Source organism: Megalobrama amblycephala, linkage group LG5, assembly GCF_018812025.1.
Source record: "Megalobrama amblycephala isolate DHTTF-2021 linkage group LG5, ASM1881202v1, whole genome shotgun sequence".
In the NCBI taxonomy this organism is placed as follows: domain Eukaryota; kingdom Metazoa; phylum Chordata; class Actinopteri; order Cypriniformes; family Xenocyprididae; genus Megalobrama; species Megalobrama amblycephala.
Window position 1 is genome coordinate 28,304,583 of NC_063048.1, and position 25,564 is coordinate 28,330,146.

Consider the following 25,564-nt stretch of genomic DNA (forward strand, 5'->3'; position numbering starts at 1 on the left):
ATAAAAATATTTTATATATAAATATAACAGATTTTTCTTATATACATGAATGTGTGTGTATTTATATATATATATATAATAATTATACACAGTACACACACATATATTATGTAAACACAAACTTTTATTTTGGATGTGATTAATCGTGATTAATTTTTTGACAGCCCTAATTTTTTTTATGATTTAATTATTACCTCTTCATCAACTCACTAACCCCAATTTGTGTCAAGTTATTATGCATCAATTTAGAAATATTTTGTGGCTCATTAATTACTCCAACAAGTAATACAAATTGAGCAAACATCTCTTATTATCGGAAAAAGGTATATATACTTCTTCAGTTTAAATAAGATTGCAAGTTTGTAAATGAGGAAAACAATTTGACTTATTTAAATCTAAATTAATTAAACTTATTTAAATTTAAATGAATACAATGCATTTTTGCCTGTATGTTTTGCAAAAAAAATAAAAATAAAAGTTCTTTAAGTACTTCTAACACTTCTACAAACCCTCCTGTTCTTATAACTATAGAATTACACTTAAAATCTCTCATATAAACTGACACAAACATTAAAATGGCAACAAACGCATTCAGTCATAAAGGCATGTTTTATTATTTGTGATCATCAAACCTCAAGACTTGATATGGGACTGCATGAAAACTGGGAAAAAAGGTAATGACCGGCTCAGTACATTCTACTTTCATATGACACTACGGAGCTGAAAGCATTGCAATGTCAACAATAGGAGTGTACCTATATCTAAGCACCCATAAATTCAAATTACTAAAATAATATTTACAGGCTCTAAACAACACATCCTTTGGAAATTTATATTTTAAATACAAATATAAACCATATATTTATATGTATTGCATACATATTTGCTTGTTTCCCCTCAATCTTAACGATTGATCGAACAGTATTTTGATTCATGTTCCCATAACAAGTTACCATGTGATATGATTCACCTCAAAAAATGCCTTTGGCTCTCCCAGAATGCAAGTATCACATTGTTTTAGGGATAGCTTTTTGTTAAGAGCGGCAGCATCGTTTCAGCTATTGAACTACATCTATCCTATATGATCCTATCATGGACGTCCAATCCCGGACTGAGTTTCGAATACAGCTGCAACATTCAAAGGACAGCCTGTCCTGATCCCTTAATAGGTACAAGAGAAAAACCAACAGAGGAGCAGACGTCAACAAACAGATGCACAAATACAGCCAACTGAGTGGTGGACACAAAGAGAATGGTTCCAGCTATTGGTTCAGTGTAAGTTGAAAAGGTTTAATGGTGGCTTAAGTGAGAATGGCAGCAGAATCAGATGGTTGAGTGTGGAAGAGCTCAGTCCACCTCCATCTCTCCAGATGGAGGCTTTGTCTGCTGATTGCCTTTGCTGTCAGCACCTTGCTGCGCCGTGGGGCCGTTGTGTGCCCCGTTGTTTTTGTCTCCCTCTTCTACGGGCTCCTCTGTTTTGGGTTTGGGTCGGTTGAGGACAGGATGGCAAATGTCCTCTAGCTCCTACAATTCAACACAGAGCAGATGGATTCATTTATTAAATTATGCAGTAGGTTAGACTATTGTCAGCCAGTACCAGAATATAAGGATTCTTTATGGGGCAATATTTTGCATCATAAATAATATGATAAATAATAATTTTTTTACTTTAAATTTGCATGAATTAAAGGCAGTAAAACAAATACTGTACTACAATGATGTATGAATACTTTAAAAATGATATAAATTTAAATATTTACTGTATATATTTTGCATTTAAATGAGAATAAAAGTCACATTATAGTAATGAAAATATGTGGGGAAAATGTTTTTTTTTTTTACTTTCAATTTGCATAAATGAACAACAAAAATAAATACTACCACAAATGTATAAATATTTCTAATTAATACTAATTATTAAATTAAATTTTTAAGTATCCCTAAAGGGTTAGTTCACCCAAAAATCAAAATTCTGTCATTTATTACTCACCCTCATGCCGTTTCACACCCTTAAAACCTTCGTTAATCTTTGGAACACAAATTAAGATATTTTTGTTGAAATCCGATGGCTCCGTGAGGCCTTCATATGGAGCAATGACACTTCCTCTCTCAAGATCCATAAAGGTACTAAAAACATATTTAAATCGGTTAATGTGAGTACAGTGGTTCAATATTAATATTATAAAGCGACGAGAATATTTTTGGTGTGCCAAAAAAAACCAAAATAACAACTTATTTAGTGATGGCCGATTTCAAAACATCCGAATCATGATTCGATACGCTGATTCATAATGCTCCGAAGCTTCACGAAGCAGTGTTTTGAAATCGGCCATCACTATGTAAGTCGTTATTTTGGGTTTTTTTGGGACACCAAAAATATTCTCGTCGCTTTATAATATTAATATTGAACCACTGTACTCACATGAACCGATTTAAATATGATTTTAGTACCTTTATGGATCTTGAGAGAGGAAGTGTCATTGCTCCCTATGCAGGCCTCACGGAGCCATCGGATTTCAACTAAAATATCTTAATTTGTGTTCTGAAGATTAACGAAGGTCTTACGGGGTGGAACGGCATGAGGGTGAGTAATAAATGACATTATTTTCATTTTTGGGTGAACTAATCCTTTAAAATATACAAAAGGTATCAATGTAGTTATGTAGGACTTTTATTTTGACAGACTGTCTAGTTCTTTGTTCTACTATTTTAATTAAACTATTTTAATTAATTAATTATACTATTTTAATTAAATACTGTATATTTGTTTTAGAGGAATTTTGTTTACATTACTGTAATGAAAATTTGTGGGAAAATTGTCACAATGTGGTTCAAATTTTGGTTCTAAAATACTTCTCTGTTCTGAAAAAAAATTGGAACCAAATTTTTGGATTTGGAACCAAAAATTATCCAGACACTTTGACCTGACCATGTTTTGCTCAAGTGTTATCTGATATAATTAAAATTATTTTTTTCTGACACAATTTAACTCTGAGATCTTGTCATATTTTATTACCATTTTTTAAACTATAGTGAATAAACTGTATTAATGAATAAAATGTTCAAGGTGTCTGAATACATTTTATATATATAGAACAAAGAACTAGACAGTCTGTCAAAATAAAAGTCCTACATAACTACATTGATACCTTTTGTATATTTTAAGGATGCTACAAAATTTAATTTAATTATTAGTATTAATTAGAAATATACATTTATGGTAGTATTTTTTGTCGTTCGTTTATGCAAATTTAAAGTAAAAAAATAAAACATTTTCCCACAAATTTTCATTACTATAATGTGAAAACTCTCATTCTCATTACTTAAATGCAAAATATATACAGTAAATATTTAAAATGATGTAATTTTTAAAGTATATTTCATACATCATTGTAGTACAGTATTTGTTTTACTGCCTTTAATTCAAGCAAATTTAAAGCAAAAAAAATATTGAATACATTTTTAACTTTTACAATTTTTATCATAAGAATAACAATAGGGAAAAATCCATTATCAAACGACATTGCAGTAAAGAATTTTTTGCATGCAAAGTGGCAATGTATCATGAAAATAATATCACAATGAAATGGTTTTCAAACAGGCTTCATTTTCTTTATGCAAAATATAATTTTTTTTTGTGTAAATGTCAGTTAGCTATGTTTTCATGAGATTTAGTCATATTCATTCTTAAAGAAACTGGTGTGATCATTCTAATGACAGCAAAAAATTTCATTGTGACTTTTTTATGGGAAAACTAGACAAACAAACCTGAATCTTCTGAATGATCTCTGCTACTTTGACTGCTGGGTCTTGAGCGATGGTGAGTTTGCTCTGGGCGTTCATCTTCACATTCATCCAGCCTAAAGCTTCATTCACACTCTTCTCAACAACACCCATCTCCTCAGTGCTCAAGTGTTGGTAGCGCTCGTCCTGTTGGTCAAATGGCAGACATTTCCACAGTATTTAATGCATCACAGCTTCCATTCATTTCAATAATATCCTTTTCAGTGCTAAGTGTACCTCAGCATCACCTTTAAGTGCATCAACATTGATGATAAATAATATGATCATCAACAATATGTGAAGGAAATTAATGTGAAATGCTCTTAAAAATAATTAAGCCAATCTGAACAATGCTAAAGATTAAGATTCAGTCATAAACACAATTAGTCTGACAAATACATCACTATGTAATGACATAAATGACCAAAACAACTGATATAAAGACGGTCACTTGAAACTTCATCTGATATATTAAAAAAGAAGAAGAATTATAAAGTGAATATGTTCCCTAGAGAATAGTGGGAGACATAACAAGGTAAATTAAATAGCTTGTATATGATGAAAAAAAAATGTTAGCTGCGAAAGTAATTAGGCCAGTAGATATTTGGAGTTATCCCAAAATATAACCCATTAACGTCTGTAAAAAAAAAAAAAAAAGAAGAAGAAGAAAAAAAAAAAGTTTCACATCAATTTAAGACTAATAAAAACACAACAGGCTGCTTTATAGTTACAAAAACAAAAGCTTTTTAAATCAATTACTATTAACAGAACTACACAATATCAAAAAAGTATGGAATTACAGCTTACCTTCTGTTTATACATGTCCACCGCCTTCATAAAAAGCTGAAGTTTCTTGCCCAGCTCATCAAACGCTCTGGGTCGGCCTTCGTGCTCTCTGTACCGCTCTTCAATGGGCTCACCAAACTTCTACAAAACCCCAGAAAACATTTTCAGTTGAGGTTTTCATTGGAAGAACTGATGAAAAAGAAGTACACTTAAGCATACTTTTAAAAAGAGTACTTATTAAAGAAATAATATACTTAAAAGAGAATATACTTAAGTGCGAACTGAATATAATGTCTTCAGACACTTTATTAGATGTTAAATGCAATGGAAATGTATTATAGTTTAAATTTATAATAAATTCATTTAGCTGAACACTTAAATAGGACTCAAGTATATCTTTATATGTCATTTCATAATTACTCATATTGTCTTTTAAATATGGGTAAAGTGCAATGCCAATTGTAGTGAAAAGTATTTATGAAACTTGTATGTCATTTATTTAAATTTAAAATTACACATTTGTAATGATGACGTTTAAATGTAATATTGAAACATGTTACAGTTCGAATAATACTTTACATAAAACAATTATTTAAAATAAACTTTAAAACCAAAATTGTAATTGTGTTAAGAAACAGTCATGAAAGTGTACCCTCTTTAAGTACGCTTAAGTGGCCTTTTAATTAATTAATATTATATTTTCCGAACATACCGTTTTTTTTAAAGATACGCTTTTAAAGTGCCTCTATTATGCTATTTTAAAGGTTCCTAATTTTGTTCTGGAGGTCTTCAAAATGCTTTAATTTTCTCATAATATACACTGATCTGAAAAGGATTCGGTCTCTCTAAACCCCTCCTTTCCGAGGGTCTACTCTGCTCTGATTGGTCAGACGGCCCAGTCTTTTGTGATTGGTCAACCGCTTACAGCGCTTGTCAGAAAAGAAAAGCCCATTACCATGTCTGAATTTAAACTCTGGATCTTCATCAGCGCTTGATACACAGTGATACAAATGATGGCATCAGTTTTTCAGTATCAATTCCAGCATAAGCCCTCATCCTTTTGAGGTGCAGCAAAGTGGATTTGCAGAACTGAAAACAGCGTCTTCTCAACATTTTGACAACTCGAACCAAACTCTTCCAGGCCTCAGTGTTTGAGGGCAGGTCAAAGTAGATGTTGTTCACAGGCAGCCAATGAAGACCATAGACTGGCATTATACATATTTGTTGCATTGTTATGTAGGTATGTAACAGGAAGTGAGACTGGAATTGCTGATGACTTATTTTAGCAGTTCAGAATCGATTCTTTCTTTTAGGAGACAATAGCTTTACTTGTCATGCACTTTTATCTTTGAAACTTTGCAGAACTTTTACATTCACAAACAGTTATATTACACACTGCATGAAAGGTAATATTTGAAAAAGCATAATAGGGGCACTTTAAGATTAGAAGTAAACTGCAAGTGCACATTCAATACAATTAAGCACACTTCTTTTTCGCAAGAAGAAACCATTGCCTACATGATATCAATTTGTTTAGCAAAAAAACGAATTACAGAATTAAATTAAATCATGCTGGGAGAAAAATATTAACCAAAGAAAAGTATAAAAGATATATGTATATAAAAGAATAATTGTATAAACAGTTAGAAATAATGCAAAATGTCACAACTGTAGAACATACGCATGGCCTGAAGACTAAAACACCTACTTTGAGTTCAGACAGTTTGTCTTGATAGATTTCTTTCTCCTGGTCCTCTCCTTCTTCATACAGCCAGTTCTCTGTGTCCTCAAGCATTATGGTGAGCTGGTTGCTTTCCTGCAAAAGAGAACATCAACAACACACATACATTATAAGCCTTACCTGTGCTTTGTTTTGGTAGCTAAGTATATGTTTATATTCTGTTTGATTTGTAAAATGATTTGATATTCTCTGAATTGCAGAATTGAGGTAGATAAAACATAAGCTCCCTATTGTCTTGTCTGAGAACATCAGCTCCGGATAACAAAGAGATTATGTGCTCACATCTTCAGTCACATATTTCTCATAGATGCCACACAGTTTGTCTCGCAGGTCGTAAACATATTCCTCCACACCATTTTTAGCATCATTCCTCTCCTTTTCCAGCTTGTCTTGTATGATCATTTTTTTCTGAAAGACAGAATGGAAAGAAAACATTCACAAACTGGATCATTGAAACTTTCCACCCTTTTCCCTTTTCATTCACACAAAAATTCTCAAACACTGTAATTATCCACATGGGACAGTAAACATACCCTTGTGAAAAGAAGTGCACTTTCTTGAATGTGCATTTGTAGTGTACTTCAAATTTTAACATTTTATATATATATATATATTAATAATTTACTTGCAGATAATATATTAATGAATTAAAAGGCCACTTAAGTGCACTAAAAGAGAGTACAATTTCATGATATGAAGTACAGTTGTTTTAAGGAAGTACACTTATTTTGCTTTCTTGTCTAACATACTCATGTAAAGTTTATAATTTTATTCAATATTACATTTAATGTATTTCAGTGTACTATACTAAATATACTATACTAATACTGAATTGCAATGTCATCATTACAAATGTGTAATTACAAATATATGTTGTCCTACTCAAGTGGGTCAAAAAAGCACTAACTGCATTTAAGTTTAAACTATAATACATTTTCATTTAATTGCAATGAACATGCAATTAAGTGTCTGAAAACATTCACTCCACACATATTATTAATTCATGTAATAATATTAATTATATGTTTAAAAGTATGCTAAAGTGTACTTATTTCTCATAAGGGTATATTTAGACAAAATAAATATTATTGTAACATTACTGAATCTGTAATTCTCCAGTGTGGAGACAAAAAAGTGCAGCCAAACATTTACTATTTTTTAACGTAAAGGGATATTTTAAAGACATCATAGTGAGAAATGATGACGAAATTAAATTTTTAGGTCAACTATATCTTTTAAGTAAACACAAAACAATATTCAGAATCAATTTTGCATCCTTAATGTGAATACTGAAACCGAATACTTGAAGAAAAAAGAGGCTTGATTTCATCCATTCATTCATCCATCTGTCATTACATTTGTCAAGTTGATCAAAATATATTATTGCCTACTGTTTCTCTGACAAACAGTCTTACCTCTAAAACATCTAGGCATTAGTTCATTTCATAAGTTATTAAATGCTAAGTAGCTGAACCAGTCGTCCTAATCTGTCAAGCATAATTTCTATATACTTTTAATAGTCTAATTTGTAAATGTATCCTGAATTGACAAATTTTCAAGTGAATCTTGGCTGTAATTTCTTGACAGACCGAAGGTAAAAGTATAAATGTGAATTGTGAATACTGTCCAATCTCTTGCAATCAATATCCCACAAATAGTAAAGTGTAACTATGTACTGTTGAAATTGATATATGCCATACATAAAAAGTGCAGCCTTGAGAATTATCAATAATTTGTCAAAACCGTCACCATAACTTACAGTACATCAGGAAATACTGACAAGGGTACACTGTTATATTGATAACATGGCTACGCATTTTGGCATCTTGCTTGTGAACAATGACAATTCAATTCACATTTATTTGTATAGTGCTTTTCACAATACATATCGTTTCAAAGCAGCTTTACAGAGAATGCATATCAACATTACAATTTAGAGAATGCAGTTAAAGGTGCCATCGAACATTTTTTTACAAGATGTAATATAAGTTTAAGGTGTCCCCTGAATGTGTCTGTGAAGTTTCAGCTCAAAATACCCCATAGATTTTTTTTATTCATTTTTTTAACTGCCTATTTTGAGGCATAATTAGAAATGCGCCTATTCAGGCTGCGGCCCCTTTAATTGCTCGCGCTCTCCGCCCCCTCCCGAGCTCTCGACTCTATCACTGCATAAACAAAGTTCACACAGCTAATATAACCCCCAAAATGGATCTTTACAAAGCATTCGTCATGCATGCTGCATGCATACATCGGATTATGTGAGTATGGCATCTATTTGGATGTTTACATTTGATTCTGAATGAGTTTGAGGCTATGCTCCGTGGCTAAAGCTAACAATACACACTGTTGGAGAGATTTATAAAGTTGTGTTTATGAGTTATACAGACTGCAAGTGTTTAATAATGAAAATAACGACGGCACTTGTCTCCGTGAATACAGTAAGAAACAATGGTAACTTTAACCACATTTAACAGTACATTAGCAACATGCTAACGAAACATTTAGAAAGAATAAAAATATCATGTTATAATGGATCATGTCAGTTATTATTGCTCCATCTGCCATTTTTCTTGCTTGCTTACCTAGTTTGATGATTCAGCTGTGCAGATCCAGACGTTAATACTGGCTTGTGTAATGCCTTAAACATGGGCTGGCATATGCATATATTGGGGGCGTACATATTAATGATCCCAACTGTTGCGTCACAGTCGGTGTTATGTTGAGATTCGCCTGTTATTAGGAGGTCTTTAAAACAAATGAGATTTATATAAGAAGGAGGAAACAATGGTGTTTTGAGACTACTGAACTCTTGTTATTTAACTATGCCAAGGTAAATTCAATTTTTAATTCTAGGGCACCTTTAACTAATAATGTAATAATTTAGGCAATTTAATTTACAATCACTGTTAGCAGTTTAATTGAAGGTAGAAGCAATGAGCTCCTGGAAATAATGAATTACATATTAACAATAATTAGGATATATAGAAATTTGGGAATGTGCATGTTGATCCAGATATTGTGTCATCTGAAGTCCTCGCAGGAGTTGGCGCCGTCTCAATGACACAAGGACTTCATTCAGATGGTATTGATATGTTCATTGATATGAATATTTACTTTTGAGGATTTTGAGCAAAATACACTACAGGCTTTGGCAGATAATTCATTGTGTGGTGCTGTTTGTGCAAATTGTTTTGAGAAATGCACTTACATGTTTGTAAATAATCAGTAAAATTCGAGAAATGTACCAAAGTGGCAAAATGTAATAAAATTGACAAAGAATCATGCCCACAGGTGAATTGATGAACTTGTATTAAAAAATGTTGTCAATTCATCGATTCATTTTTTGTTGACTAACATAAATACCATTACATAAATCTGTGATGCCAAAGTTCAGCCTTGATTAAAAAGCTTTATAGTGTGAGATTACACACTACACAAAAAACAAATTGAGTATTTATTTTCTAATAAAAAAGGGCATTAGTTTAATGCCTAGAGCTGTGCTGTCGCATCACTGACGTAATGATCTACTAATATCTTTTCCCTGTGGTCTGAATTGAGCTGTGTCATGGATATTTAAATCCCTCATACGATTTCAGCAACATGCAGAGAACAAGATACAGTCAGTTCTGCTGGCAAGTGTTATGAACAGGAGCTACAAAGAGACTTATATAATGAGAACATATAACCAAAATGCATACTGCCTAAAAGTGCAGAAAATGGAGCTCCGGGTTGAGATGGGAATCAAAAATGCACAGGGTGGATGATTCTAAAGAGGACTGCTTTGAACTGAGCTGAGTTAAACTAATCGCAACACTCCGCATGTTCTCCAGGGAAATGAGGCAGAGTGAACGTGAATGGAAAAGCACTAGACTTGCCTCATATTCAACAAAGTTGTTGAGCACATCTCGATCAAGCTGTCGGGTGGTGTTGGCCAAAATGGGCAGATCAACACTCTTCACCTTTGACTTGGCTTTGCTACTGCTTGCACCTTGATCTTGTTTATCACCATCCTTTAAGAAAATAAGAAAATTGAAAAGATATAAGCAAAATACACAAATATCAGGAAACACACTGCCTTTAAAGGGGTCATATCAGAAGAGAGATGTCTAAAGTACCGACTTCGGTACCAAGTCGGTACTGAAATTTTAAAAATGTGACATTTTGACCGCTGTTGAGCGGATTCATAAACACCTCTGATTGGCCATTGTGTTGAAGCGCTCATCAGATATGTCTGTGATTGGCTTCAAGGATCAACGCTTCAAAAACGTTATAAATAGTCATCAATTAAGCTCTTCACCGAGTGTTTACACAGATACACAGGGGAGCGTTTGAAAGCAGGCATCTATCGCGGACCAGTCCGCTGATAGACGCCTGCTTTCAAAAGCTCTCGCTTTCAAAATGCTTTCAAATTCAAACACTCCCATGCGTTGATCATTGTAGGCAATCACAGACATATCCGATGACCGCATGAACACAATGGCCAATCAGAGGTGTTTAAGAATATGCTCAACAGCGCTCAAAGCATCACATTTTTTAAATTTAGTCAGTACTTTTGAAAACTCTATATCAGAGAAATCAAATTGTTTCACAACTTATTCCACAGTACAGAAAGACTATCTATTGAAAATAAGCTACAAACATTAGATGATAGATAGATAGACAGACAGACAGACAGACAGACAGATAGATAGATAGATAGATAGATAGATAGATAGATAGATAGATAGATAGATAGATAGATAGATAGATAGATAGATAGATGATAGATAGATAGATAGATAGATAGATAGATAGATAGATAGATAGATAGATAGATATTCTTCAAAATAAATTGTACCTTGCTGCCAGAATTACTCAGTCTTTCCTCTTCAGTGGGCTGTTCTCCTTGGCCTTCCTGGTCCACCTGCATTTTATTCTATTAACAAACGTGTAAACACAGCGTCAGTGATGCAATCCTGCAGCTTTTCTGTCCATAAATTCATTTAAAAAAGCTCACAGCGCTAAAAATGTTTGCTTGTTTTGAATATTCTTCATAAACAGGGGACCATTGAATAGCTGAGGCTGAGAGCCATAGAAATCATTACAATTCAGACTTCCTTCTCTTGCATTCACAAAACAAATGAAATAAAAGCAATGCCATGAATGAAATCAATAAAAAGGCATGTAACTGACCTGAACTGAGCTATTCTACTTCAAAACATTTCTTTTGGCTTCTTGCATTATTAGTTTGTGTAGCCTGGAACATACACTAGCATAAAGGTTTGTAAGAATTTTAAATACTTAATACTTTAATTCAGCAAATATGCATAAAGTTGATCAAAAGTGACATTTTTAATGTTCCAAAGGATTTCTATTTCAAATAAATCCTGTTCTTTTGGACTTTCTATGCATCAAATAGTCCTGAATTTTTTTTATCAGTCTCCACAAAAATATTGATAAACTACACTGATAATATCAGCGTGTTAGAATGATTTCTGAAGGATCATGTGACTCTGAAGACTGGAGACTTCTTTCAAAAATATGAAATAATCTCACCGACCCTAAACTTTTCAATGGTAGTGTATTTGATTTTTTATAAATGCATACACTATCAGTCAAACTTTTGAACACACTGATTTGATGTTTCAAAAAATACTTGATAATATTTTTTAGACAAATTTAAATACAGTGCATAGTATTATGTACTGATTGATTGAATGAGGTCATAATTGTGCACCAGGCCATCTTTTGGCCTAGTTTATAAACCGTTGTACCAAATTACAGCTGTTGAAGTCATGTCAGAACCCTGGTAAGCTAAATAAAGTAACACCCAACAAAAGAACGACAATCCTCCTCCTCCAGGACAGAGATGTCATTTTCAGTGCCGAGCGAAAATTAGTTACAAAGAGCAAAAGTAATGCTAATGTTGTGCCTGTGTATATAATCATTTTCACAGAAGAAAGAAAGCCATACTGTATTGGAACAACATGAAGATGGCAGAATTAGCATTTTTTGGTTGAACTAATCATTTCTCTATAGTCTTGTCAACAGCTGAATGGCCGCAAAACTAGAATTAGATTCATTTGTTATAACATGACTGAACTTTTTTTGCTGGTCAGCGTCTCCTACCTGTTCTTCCTGCCTGCCCTCATTCTGTACAGTCGGCTCTGTGTCCATCTGCACATCCTCTGCCTCTCCTTTCTGCTTCTCTATCAGAGAGGCACTGGACACGCTGAAGATGCCGTGCACATTCACACGCACTTTCACCTTGACCTTTGAACTGTCCCCATCAGGTTGTGGCACAACATTCTGGACGGTAAAGCGGCCTGACCACAACAGAACAACATGGTAATCAGAACCAGAATCAGACAATAATAGTATTAGTATGGCAGCGTCAGAAACTAATGATGCCTTGGGGCAAAAATGTCACCAAAATTAACAATATGCCCCCTAAATTCAAGATAAGGGGTCAAAAAATGCACAGTTAAACTCAATCTATTACGGCTTGAGCTTCCGGAAGGGATTTGTTCTTGTGCGTCATTCAGGTTCGGTCGAGCTTCTGCTTATGTTCACTGATCAATGTTTATATGCAAGAAAAAGCCTAAATTAAATTTGTTCATCATCTAAAGTGATTGTCTCTCTTCAGAAAATTTCCGCTCGATTCATATGGATTAGTTTTACGATCTCTTTATAAACTTTTTGAAGCGTCAAAGTTTCAGGTGCAAAGGCAGTCTATGGAAGGAAATCTGATAGCATTCTGTCATCGAAAAGATCTTCATTTGTGTCCCGAAGATGAACGAAAGCCTTACGGGTTTGGAACGACATGAGGGTGAGTAATTAATAACAAAATTTTCATTTTGGGGTGAACTAACCCTTTAATGTTAATTTCAACATTTACTAAAACATTCTTAAAATCAAAAGTTGTGTTTGTTAAGATTAAGTTGATGCACCGTGACCTAACATAAACAAACTATGAATAACTGTATTGTAAAGTGTTACCGTAAACGTAAGTGTTGTCCTCCTAACAGGTTTAATACATTTTTAACAATTAAATACAATACAGAATCAATTAAATACAATAAAACATACATTGGAACATGGAAATCAATCCCAGGGGGCAAATAAAGTTAATTTCTGACCCAGCCATATGGAAAGTTTAAGTAGACCTACACACACTCAATAGACATACACTCAGTATTGAGAGATGCGATGGGAGTTAGAGCTTTAGGGACGTCATGTCTCAGTCCTAATTACCTGGCTGTTAGATGTATTTTGACACCTCTGTGACACCCCCAACCCTAACCCACTTCAGTTAATGTGTTGAAGATATAACAGGTGCTCGGACACAATGGATCACAATGCTGAGGGCATTCTTAATCAAATGAGGACATGAACGTCTATTTAAGGATCCCCTGGGCTTCACACCAGAGTGATTGGTCTCATTTTGGTCGTAAATTAGGCTAGACTAAAACTCAAAGTGAATCATTTTATACAGATGGTTATAGATGTTTAAATAAAGTCTGGTTTCAGAATGCCATTACAGAATGTAGTCAACATGATACTGAGGATACCACACAACACACAGTAATACACACCTATTCTGCTATCTGGATAGGGCAGCTCATGTGGAGAACTATAGAATGCTTCCAGGTCAAAAGGTTCCTTCTTGTGAAAGGTGATGACTTTGGAGAAAGGTGCTGCATGGTTCTTATTGTACACCTCACATTCCCTGAAGATGGAAAAACAACAGTTAGAAAACAAATTCAATATAAATTATTTTTAATTTGTTTATAATTCATGTGCCCTCATAATATTTTATCGAAAACATTAATGTCCCCTCCCCCTCATGATGGGGGATGTCGAAGTGTGCACCAGCACAAGGGCCGGGCAATAAAGTTGTCCAATGGCCAGACAAGTTTCAATTTCTCCTTTCCAACAATCTGTCACTCATCTGAAACTATCGCAGAAATTAGCAAACATCCAAAATCCAATCAACTCCGATGGACAAAATCAAGTCCCGTCCTAAAATTGTTTTCTAGGATATATATCACAATAGGGAAGAAAAGACTATTACAATTTCCATTTCATGCCGACTTTAAGAATACATATCTTACTTTAGAAATTACTACAGCTTTCTTTTGAAAAAAAGTTCTAAAAGAAATATTTATTTATTTAAATGATCGTTAATATTTTTTTACTAAATTATGAATAATTACATTCATATTTAAATTAATATTTAAGGGGTTTCAAATATTATAACATTATTTTACATTATAATACAGATTAATGCAACAACATTTTGTCATATATATTCTAGCATATTTTTTAATTTATTACATGCTATAGTTCATACAAAAAGATCAACACATCTCATATATTTCACACAAAAAGGTTGTTAGATGTATAAATGTATTGTTAAGATACAGTATGTACTGTATGTATGTATACATATATATATATATATATATATATATACAGTCAAACCAAAAATTATTCCGACATTTTTGATATTTTTGATATATTTTTATTAGTGGGTGCAGGACACTATAGTTCATTTATGTAAGTGAGGATAGAAAAATAAAGTAAACTGTGACATATTATACCCAAATATTCTTCATACAGTGGACTACCAGTAAAATTAACAGAAATTTGGAACCAAAAATTATTCAGACTCTTTGACCTGACCATGTTTTGACATAATTAAGATTATTATTTTTTTCTGACACAGTTAACCTCTGAGATCTTGTCATATTTTATTACCATTTTTTTAAACTATAGTGAATAAATTGAATTAATGAATGAAATGTTCAAGGTATCTGAATACATTTTGGACTATATATATCTCTTGACAATACATTTATCCATCTAATAACCTTTTTGTGTGATCTAATAACATCTAATAAAGTATATATATATATATATATATATATATATATATATATAATGTGAGTGGTGCCGCCACAGTGCTAAACTGGGTCGTCGTCTCTACTGCATGTAGCTGCTACAGTGATTTTTAGCACATTACTATGAATTTGCTAGGATGATATGGTTGGTTTCTAGCGTTCGCTGGTCTGTGTTATATTCTCATGCCTAGATGGCTTAGGTCCCTTCTGCCATGTAGGTCTTTTTATGGCCCACCAGGTGCAAATGAAAGTGTGATTGCCAAGAAATGTAATATCACACCTCTCCTCAATAAGCCGCATGATTTGAGGTATCATTCATTGGAACCACTTATATGTTGATGTTCAATTCTTGGAGGGTTTGTGGTTTGTTCAAAACCTTAACTCTAAGCACGAGCAATAGCAATATTGATGCGTGCCTTAGTGAGCACTACAAAATAAATAATGACTTGGTAAAGAGAATAACTGGGACACAGTGTACTAATTCAGATATGTGCACTGGATTCACAGTTTATAATGGCTTTGGTTAAGTCCAAATGAGAAGGCTCTTACCCAACACTTTCATCAGTCTGAGACTTCCAGCGAAGAGTAATCGGGAAGGGAACTGCGTCTGTAATGGAGAACTCTCGGACTTTGAAGGCTGGAGACAGGATTGCACACTTACGCACACAAAAACACACACACACACACAAAATAAACATTTCTGTATATACAAGCAAATGCAGTTACATAAGCTGTCTAAATAGGGTATTAGTGTAAGGAATCAGAGACAGCGTTGGATGGTAATCCATGCATGCATCACACAGATTTCATCTTGTTTCTACACCTCTCCCACAGAATCCACTACCTCCCCAGGGAACTGGCACAAGTATTGTTCAACAACTGTTCAGTATCACAGCCTCACACTGTTAACACCTTTGCTGAGTCTGTTCTGACATCTATCACGCCTATTATCAAGGCCATTTTAAGTGCTTTAGTCAGATTATGGTCATGCACCTAATTTTTTAATGAGGCTTTATGACTTTTATGGCTTTAAGGATAATGGCACGTTTTACCTGTAATGCACATCCACGTGCTACAGCCTCGTCTGCGTTCAGTGTGGTGCTGATGTCTTTACAGAAGAACTTCGAGATTTTCTCCTTTATGGCTGGGATTCTGGTAGCTCCACCCACCACCTCAATGGCATAGATCTCGTCTCTGCTAAGCTCTGTACCAGGATGAATACAAATTAGGAATGGATTTAAATTTCACATCTGTGATGATTGATTTCTTTGGTGAACCGTCTGCTGCTACTTACTTGATTGTTCCATGACCGATTTCAATGGCGCCTCCACTTTCATCAAGAGCTGAGCGCACATCTCTTCAAACTGAGCCCTGTGCCCAATCACAATAACATGTTTCTGCTCAAACCATCAATGCAACTCCAAAAGAAAAATGATCATTATGTATTAAGTCTGAAATGTTTCATTTGCATATATTTAAATTCACAACACTTTGGATCTACTTACAACAAGCCACTAACAACTCTAACCTTAACTCCTTAACCTTATCCATATCACACCTCAATAGCAGCAAAAGTTTTTGCAATGCAATATGAACACAATACAATTACATTCTTTTGACGTACATACATAGTAGAATCATAATATAAAGTGGGACCATAATAAATGTTGATATATTTAAAGAGTGACCCTCTGTTTTTGGAATTACCTGTTCATTTTGCCATGGACATCAATGTCATTCATGAAGCACTCAATGTTTAGAGGGAGATCAGAAGAGTTTGCACTCATGAGTTTCTTCAGTTTCTCACACTCCTGATAGAGCCTTAGAAGGGCTCTTGGGTTGTCTTTAACATTTAGTTTGAAACGGTTTTTGAAGTCTTCACAGAAATACTCCACAAGTATTTCATCAAAGTTGCGCCCGCCTAAATATGGGTCAAATGCTGTAGCCAACACCTGAAACAATAAAATATTTGATAATATCTTTGAGAATGGCTTTGTGAAGGATTAAGCATTATATTTTGAAGCAAACATATCTCACAAAAGGATATGAATAATACAGACCTTCAATTTCCCCTTGTTAAAGGAAGCAATGGAAACTTGATAAGATGAGTGCCCAATGTCAACAAACACAACATTACGGGGTTTCTCCTCTGGATTTGGCAAGTCCTGTTTATAGATGCCGTAAGCCAAGGCCACTGCAATAAGAATCAAATGACAAATTGTAAAAAGGCCTTGTGGACTGTAGTACTAGACAAGAGGTGAGAATAATTCTAAATGTGGTTCATCCAAATATCCAATTAACATTATTACCAACAATTCTGTCTTATATATTACACAATTATCTATTCTAGCAATAATATATATATAAAAATTAATAATATAATTATTATATTAAATATAATATATGTGCGTAGGAGAAAGGACCAAAAAAAGTAAAAAATAAAAAGAAAGTCCCACACACTATTAAAGCTTAGAAAAGTCACATGACATGATCTTCATCAGGCATTTTTAAGCAATAATATACATGAAATACAAAATATTTTACACATAATAGTGTTTTTATGAAAGTAACATTTGCACACAGTAATGACTAACAATGAAGATTTTCTGTCCATTTTAAGCAAAGATAATGTAAGTAGTATAATGTAAATGCATCCAAAAATACTTGATCATGATTGGTCAATTGTAGCATTTTGTGGGCATTTAGTATTTTATGGTATAATATAGTATAATGGGTATAACTACTAAGCTATGCCAGTTTCATGCATCTCATATCACTCAGCAGTCTCTTTCTTCTAGCATAATCCAATAATTTTATTTATAAATTTATTTGGTAAATATCTGAAGCAAACGAATGACAAGAAAAAACAAAAAATGAACATGCAGTACACAATTGTGTATACAACTGAGTTGTTTTTTAGTCGCCAGCAGCACACCAGCTCCAGACAAACAATGACACTCAAAACTGTCCTGTTACTAGAGCTAACATTACAACAACAGCATATTTTGGTTCTGTGAAACACAGCAAAACCAATGTTACTCATGTATGGAGTAGAAACAATGCAACTTCTGTGTCCATTTTCAGGCCTTCCCGCTTAGATCTGTCCAGCACTGGAAAGCTGTTCTAATATTAACGCGGGTCCTAAAGCTCTTGCCTGATCATAACCCTTCTTTTTCCAGTGATATTTGACCTTTTCTCTTTTGTAATGTCTCTCAGCCATCTCTCTATCTTTACAGTCTTTCTTCAAATCTCACTCTTGCTCTCTCTCTCTCCTCCCCCATCATGAGTTGACACGCCCCTACTGCTGATTGGCTACAAGTGTGTTGTGGTGCTCGGTCCAATCCATTTTCAACAGCTTTTCTCAGAAATTGCTTATTGCACCTTTAACTAAATTAAAATGAGGTAATAAATTAGTACAATATGGCCACAATTTAACTAAAACAAGGGAACAAATTAGTATAACGTACAGTCACAATTTAATGGTGCCCTAGAATTAAAAATTGAATTTATCTCGGCATAGTTAAATAACAAGAGTCCAGTACATGGAAATGACATACAATGAGTCACAAACACCATTGTTTCCTCCTTCTTATATAAATCTCATTTGTTTAAAAGACCTCAGAAGAACAGGCGAATCTCAACATAACACAGACTGTTACGTAACAGTCGGGGTTACGCCCCCAATATTTGCATATGCCAGCCCACACTGTAAAAAATGACCGTGATTTTAACAGTAAAAGACTGTAAAAATGCTGCGGTGAAAAACTGTCAATTGGTTTACAGAAAGTTTCCGTACTATATACGGTGAATAACTGTAATAGATCTAACGGTACATTTAATGTAATTTTACGGTAAAATACTGTTAAATTCACCGTTTTTGGAAGTGAAAAATAACAATTCATTGTAAAATTTACAGTGAAAAACCGTAAATTGACATTCCCACAATTCCCTGCATGACACTTCACATTTGATATATTTTCGTTGAAATAACTCTGTTTCTTCTTAGTTTTTCTCATTTTTTTCTAATCAGTTATGTACATTAGGGTTTTATGTTACATCTAATGTTGTTAAATTAATGTTTATTGCATTTTTAAAATTTCATGCATGTTACCATGATGGTGTTTAGTGTTTGTGTGAATGACACTGTGTGCACCTTCTATATATTAGTATTGTCCTCCTCAGCTTGTGGAAAAGCTGCATGTGATGAACTTTGATTCATCATGTGACTCTTATCACCACTGTGTTTGGTGACTGTCAGTGTATTATAAAGGTACAAAACAGATATTAGTACTTCATTAGGTTGGTAAATTAACATTATATCAGTTAATGAAATACGTTATTTTACCGTAAATTTAACAGATTTTTTTTTTACGTTGCTACTGTATTTTTTACGGTAAAGTTCTGGCAACCACAGCTGCCGGTTTTTTACTGTAAATTTTACTGGGATTTTTTTTACAGTGCATGTTCAAGGCATTAGACAAGAGCAGCCAGTATTAACGTCTGGATGTGCACAGCTGAATCATCAGACTAGGTAAGCAAGCAAGAACAATAGCGGAAAATGGCAGATGGAGCGATAATAACTGACATGATCCATGATTACATGATATTTTTAGTGATATTTGTAAATTGTCTCTCTAAATGTTTTGTTAGCATGTTGCTAATGTACTGTTAAATGTGGTTAAAGTTACCATTGTTTCTTACTGTATTCAGTATATATACTGTGTATTCTATACTGTATTTATTACTGTTATTTTCATTTTTTAAACACTTGCAGTCTGTATAATTCATAAACACAACTTCATTCTTTAAAAATCTCTCCAACAGTGTGTAATGTTAGCTTTAGCCACGGAGCACCATCAAACTCATTCAGAATCAAATGTAAACATCCAAATAAATACTATACTTACGCGATTAGACATGTTGCATGACAAACACTTTGTAAAGATCCATTTTGAGGGTTATATTAGCTGTGTGAACTTTGTTTATGGTGTTCAAGGCAAGCGCGAGCTCTTGGGGCGTGGAGCATGAGATTTAAAGGGGCCGCGTACCCTGAATCATTTATAATGATAGGCAGTTAAAAAAATTAATTTAAAAAAAACTATGCGGTATTTTGAGCTGAAACTTCACAGACACATTCAGGGGACACTTAAGACTTATATTACATCTTTTGAAAACATGTTTTTTGGCACCTTTAATTGTGGTTGGTGTCTATTTATGATGAATAATCAAATGCACTTGACTTATTTTGTTTGTAGTAAATAACACGTTACTTAAACATGTGGCCATGAAGAAGACTCTCCACAGTCAAACAACTTGTACATAAAACAAACAACTGTTTAGTTGCCCAACAGGAGCACTGGCCAGCATCATTATTACTGCAAACACTTACTGTCCAAGATGTTGAAAATAAATAACTAAGGAAACACCATTACACAAGGGAAGGAAACGGTAATCATGTTTCATGAATCATGTACTTGTCAAACATCCCACATTAAATATGCTTCCGTAACATCCTCACACATTCAGCTAGAGCAGAAGATTGACAACCTTAGCAGGGTTAATCATTGTCATGAGAGCGAGAAAGAGAGAAAATATGTAGTCATTTTAATTAGCCATTTAAAAAAGCTGAAATCCCATATGCATGTACAGTATGCCAATCTTCCCTTACAGTAAATCTACATAATAGTTATGCAGCTTGTTTTGGGATGTGTTCACACTTGCTCGTTCGGTTCTTTCAAATAAGAAAATACTACATTTAGTCCTGGTTCGCTTAGCAATCACAATGTCATTTTTAACACTGAACATAAAAAACTCAGCTTTTGTGATGTATATTTTGCAAACTTACTGAACACCCAAAACTATGCTTTGTGCTGGGCTAAATGTGCTTGTTGTATGTGCGTACATATGATATATTTGCCAGGTCAGAACTCACAAAGAGTTTAAAAAATGTGTAAAGGAGTCAAAACAGCGCCCAGAATTCCTCTGTCACACACACAAACGAAGATCTGCTGCAAGGAGATGGCAGTTCTGACACTTGTAACGAGCAACATTGTGACTATGACAAGAAAAAACAGGTATGCTTGAGCATTCTGTCATTTTTATGGTCAGATTTTATGACATCACATCCTGTTTTTGGTTCGTTTAGATGTCTTTGGTTCGTGCTGAGTTCAGTTGTTACCTTAAAGTGCTATTTGTACCTTATTTATTGCATTAAAAATTGGTTTTGTTGGTATAAATTAATGTATTTAGGTTGACTCAAAGATGTTAAAGAATATTTTTGACTTGAATAAAACCAGTTAATTTAGATGTTACCATTAGTAGGTTGTCATTTTTTTCTGTGTAGTTGTAGATAATGCCAACATAAAAACCATTTTCAGCTTAATTTTACTGACCTGCTGTTGTGTCATTAATCAGCCTCAAGCAGTTCAGCCCAGCAATCTGAGTTGCATCCATCAGGGATCTCCTTTCAACATCCGTGAAGAAGCTGGGGACCTGGAGAGAACCCAAACATGTCAAAGAGATGTCAAGCATGTCAAATCACTACTGGAAATATGCGAGGTTCAATGATTCACGAGCACTCACAGATATCACACAATCCACCACAGGCTTCTTCAAGGCATGCTCAGAAGTTTCTTTGAGCTTGGTGAGCAACATGGCTGTCATCTGCTCGATGGTAAACACCTTGTCCTCATTCAGATAACGTACCTGTGATGTAGGTAAATGTATGAAATCTCTGGCACATTTAGCATTCGACAAGTTGTTTTTTTGAAGGGGCTATATGTACGAATTTTTATGTATTAACCGCTTTTTTATTGCCAATGTGTGAACAGCTTGTAATGAAACTTGAAAAAGAGACCTTCCCCAACTTCCTAGGTCATCTATTAAAGCCTGTAGACTGATTTTTATGTGAAGAACTGGGGTCGTTTTGGCCGGGAAAATCAAAAGGATGTGTCTTTTATGAATGCTTATACAATGTTCAGGAAAATATCCACATTGCTATGATCAGATGCTTTCTTAACTACTGTTTTCTCACAGCTGTTATTTTTGTTGTTTTTATTTTGTTATTGAGAGGAAAGCAAGCAGCACGTTTACGTATTCATCTAAACGTCGCTCATTAACTGTATGTTCGTTAACAGTATATTGCTGCAAAGGTATTTCCGACTTCTTTTTACTTCTAATTGAAGAACAAAAAAGAACTTCACCATGAGTATATCGGGACATTGAATCACGTTCAGTCTCTTGTGCATGAGCAGTAAGTTGCCGGCTGCAGTTCACTTACCAGCCACTGGTGTTGCTAATAACAAGGGGGGTCTGATTTCTACATATAGCCTCCATAAAACAGCCTAGATTTTGGACGGTGGTCTACAACAGCAAAATAAAGTGTTTCAGACTGTCATATTACCTTTATTCCAGCATTGCCATTGTCCAGTTTGTGAAGGCTGTAAGGCAACTTGGATTTTTCCCCTTGAACAAATGGGTCATCAAACGCTCGACCGTGAAACTTCTTAAAGCCATGAACTGTGTTCTTAAAGTTAGTTATGATCTGCAGAGGGCATGTTTATTGATTAATAACCCACTTAATCTGAGTACTTTTACAAACAACAAAGGTTCAATAAAGTAGAAAGCATGAAATGACTAGCATTTCGTACCTGACTTTTAGCAGCATTTCCAATGGTCCGGTTTTTAGAGGCCAGAGAAATGCATGCTCTGTAGGGAAAGATGACATGTTCATAAATGTATCATGCATTTCGGTAATATTTAATTTCCAAACTGATGCATTAAAGAAACTGGGTGAGTAGGGTGTGGATCAGCACCTTGGACAGCGTCTTCACTAGTGTTTATCAGAAGCCTTTTCTGAGTCTAAAACTATGTTATGGTGTGAAATAAGCTTTTAAGATTTGAAAAGGCATGTCAAGGTATATCAAGACTGCTAGCAAATGTCTTCAAAATAATTTCTCATAAGGTGACTTCTGCATTTCATAGCCACTAGAATTATGATAGTGGAACTTATTAGTGGAATTAAGCTATGAACTGAAGAAAAAAAAAAGTTTGTGTATAAACGAGTTGGATTGATCTGTTCAACATGTTCAAAATTATGTTTGATTTGGGCATATTTGGGTGCAACCTCCTGCTGAAATGTATGTTTTCCATGCTATCAATCAATACAAGCCAACGTCAGATACAATAATGTGTGAAATGTTAATTCACTTAAAGAATGAATGAAATAAGACTACAGGATGTGTGACAAAAAAAAAAAAAAAAAAAAATCAATCACACAAGTCAGTAGGCATTTCGTTTTTCTGTTATTTATAACTACTAATATGAGGGAAATTTTCTAAAAATCCCAAACTATTTCTTTAGAAATTGTCACCTTAATGAACTCAAAACAGGTGAAACATGTAAAGATGAAATTAAAGAGATATATATTAACATTATGTCACCATTTACTCTCCCTCATGTCTTTCCAAAACTGTAATGACTTTTGTTTAGTAAAATGTTTTTGTCCATACAATGGATGTCAATCGTTATCAAAACCATTTAGTTACCGACATTATTAAAAATGATCTTCTTTTGTGTTCATTTGAAGAAAGAAATACAGGTTTGGAATGACATGAGGGATAGAAAATAATGACAGAATTTTCATTTTGGGGTAAACTACACCTTTACGAAAGATAATAACATTGATATTGCCTGATTTTTGTTGCCGTAAATCACTACCATTGATTAGGAGTGCAGCTGTAAAACTTTCTACATTTTTTCTTCTGCCAGGGCATAGTAGCAAAATTTCTGTTTTTCATACCTTTAATATATTAACCAACACAAAGTATCGAGTTATGGTGTGAAGACAGATGGTTTTTGAGATCATAATTTAAAAATCAAATGAAAGCTGCATTTGTGTAATGAACATCCTTGTCATCTCTGATTGATTTCAGTACAAATGTTGCTATATTAAAAAAATGATTGGCAGGTACAGTTGTGCTACCATATTTCCAGAATAAGTGTCATCCATAACTAGTGTTGCAGGATAAACTGAGGATGCGCTAAAGACATAATTCGATTTGAGTAAGCACTGCAGTGACCTCTTACAACACCTCAATTTGACTGATTTCCTTTTAGGCCATTTGTCCAAAAGCCAGTGTATGAAAACACGCGGATAAAATACAACAAAATATTGAGTTTTTATTTGGATTATATGTGCTGCCGCGCCCAAACGAGAGTGTCGACAGAACAACCTACACGACGCCGCGGTCACAGTCTCGTGGATTCACCCCATGCAGGGTGTCAGATTATATCGTTCACGTGCAGTGCTCGTGCACGACATGCAGTTTTGAATTCGTGCAACACTTGTGAAAAAGCCACAGACAGTTATTTTAATCAATTTCACTAGCGACTGAATGTTTGTATGGCATGTGGGAATTACACGCCGTGTATCAAAAAACGACAAGCCTTTGTGTTTTCGTATAATAAGCATACTTTGGCACTGCTCTCAGACATAATTAAGGGCGTAGCAATCATTTATAACACCCATACAGAGGTTAAACTTGGCTACAGCTTGACATTTCAATGCAAAATGGAGGTTTAGCATCCTTCGGCAACATGCACTGGATCGGGAACACTGCCAGCTAGGCAACAGCAAACGTTGCGTAACAACACACAGCATCATTTTACAGGGATGGCAATGCTATACTTACGGTGTGCATCTGTCACTGTATTCATTTGCAATGGTTTCAATACCGCCGCTCCTGGCAACAGCGATGTAACAGTTCTGGAAACCCACATCAATTCCCACCACAGACATGTTCAGTCCTTATTTCTTTATTCTTAACACCTCCGGTCCAGTTTTAACAGTGCAGCTGGGTGAGAACACAACACCCCTATTCTACAGTATGTGCCTAAGTGCGCTTGTAACCGAGCTAGAAGAATTATACGCTATTATGTAAGTCAGGCTTTTTATAGATAATTCTTCCTCTCTAATCCTAGCAGAGAACGCTTCTACTGCATTCTTGCAGCCTCCACTGATATTCTCAACCGGCAATATGGGTAAACCTGCGCATTTGTTAAGAGCCTGGAATTCAGTCAAACCCCGCCCACAGGTGGTTCTGATTGGCTACTGGACGCCAACCATCAGTTCGATTGGTGCAGCATCCCAGATAAGGACGAAAAATCTAGAACCTCGCGAAAGAAGCTCGAATTTTTACGTCACTGGGAATGACCGTGCAATTAAACGACCTGTGAGGATGTCAGGGGTCAATCACTGGATGTGCTGAAAGGAAATAAATAAATAATTAAATAACCTTTATAATTGAAAATATCTGAATATAACTGAAGGCAGATATTTATTGGGTTATTACAGAAAGGCGTTGCTGGATGG

General features: G+C 34.5%; 1 protein-coding gene across 1 annotated transcript; it reads right to left on the reverse strand.

Moving 5' to 3' along the window:
• Positions 1 to 590: 590 nt before the first annotated feature.
• Positions 591 to 25,257, reverse strand: hspa4l (heat shock protein 4 like). The gene is made up of 19 exons (XM_048191630.1): positions 24,885 to 25,257; positions 22,842 to 22,899; positions 22,595 to 22,735; positions 21,775 to 21,897; positions 21,585 to 21,684; positions 17,253 to 17,386; positions 16,900 to 17,144; positions 16,487 to 16,563; positions 16,245 to 16,396; positions 15,742 to 15,848; positions 13,885 to 14,018; positions 12,419 to 12,615; positions 11,148 to 11,225; positions 10,186 to 10,320; positions 6,593 to 6,718; positions 6,278 to 6,385; positions 4,591 to 4,710; positions 3,769 to 3,930; positions 591 to 1,524 (listed from the first exon to the last, which is right to left on the reverse strand). Exons 1-19 carry the CDS (start codon positions 24,989 to 24,991, stop codon positions 1,348 to 1,350), a joined length of 2,481 nt encoding a protein of 826 aa, XP_048047587.1. The 5' UTR covers positions 24,992 to 25,257; the 3' UTR covers positions 591 to 1,347.
• Positions 25,258 to 25,564: the final 307 nt, after the last annotated feature.

What these genes read in the sequence shown, in the direction of transcription:
- hspa4l (XM_048191630.1), bottom strand. Translation starts at nt 24,991, where the DNA reads ATGTCTGTGGTGGGAATTGATGTGGGTTTCCAGAACTGTTACATCGCT. An exon ending in TGGTGGATTGTGTGATATCT is followed by an intron (nt 21,685 to 21,774) that starts GTGAGTGCTCGT and finishes GGTTCTCTCCAG; the next exon opens with GTCCCCAGCTTCTTCACGGA. An exon ending in ATCGGTCATGGAACAATCAA is followed by an intron (nt 16,397 to 16,486) that starts GTAAGTAGCAGC and finishes ATCCTGGTACAG; the next exon opens with AGCTTAGCAGAGACGAGATC.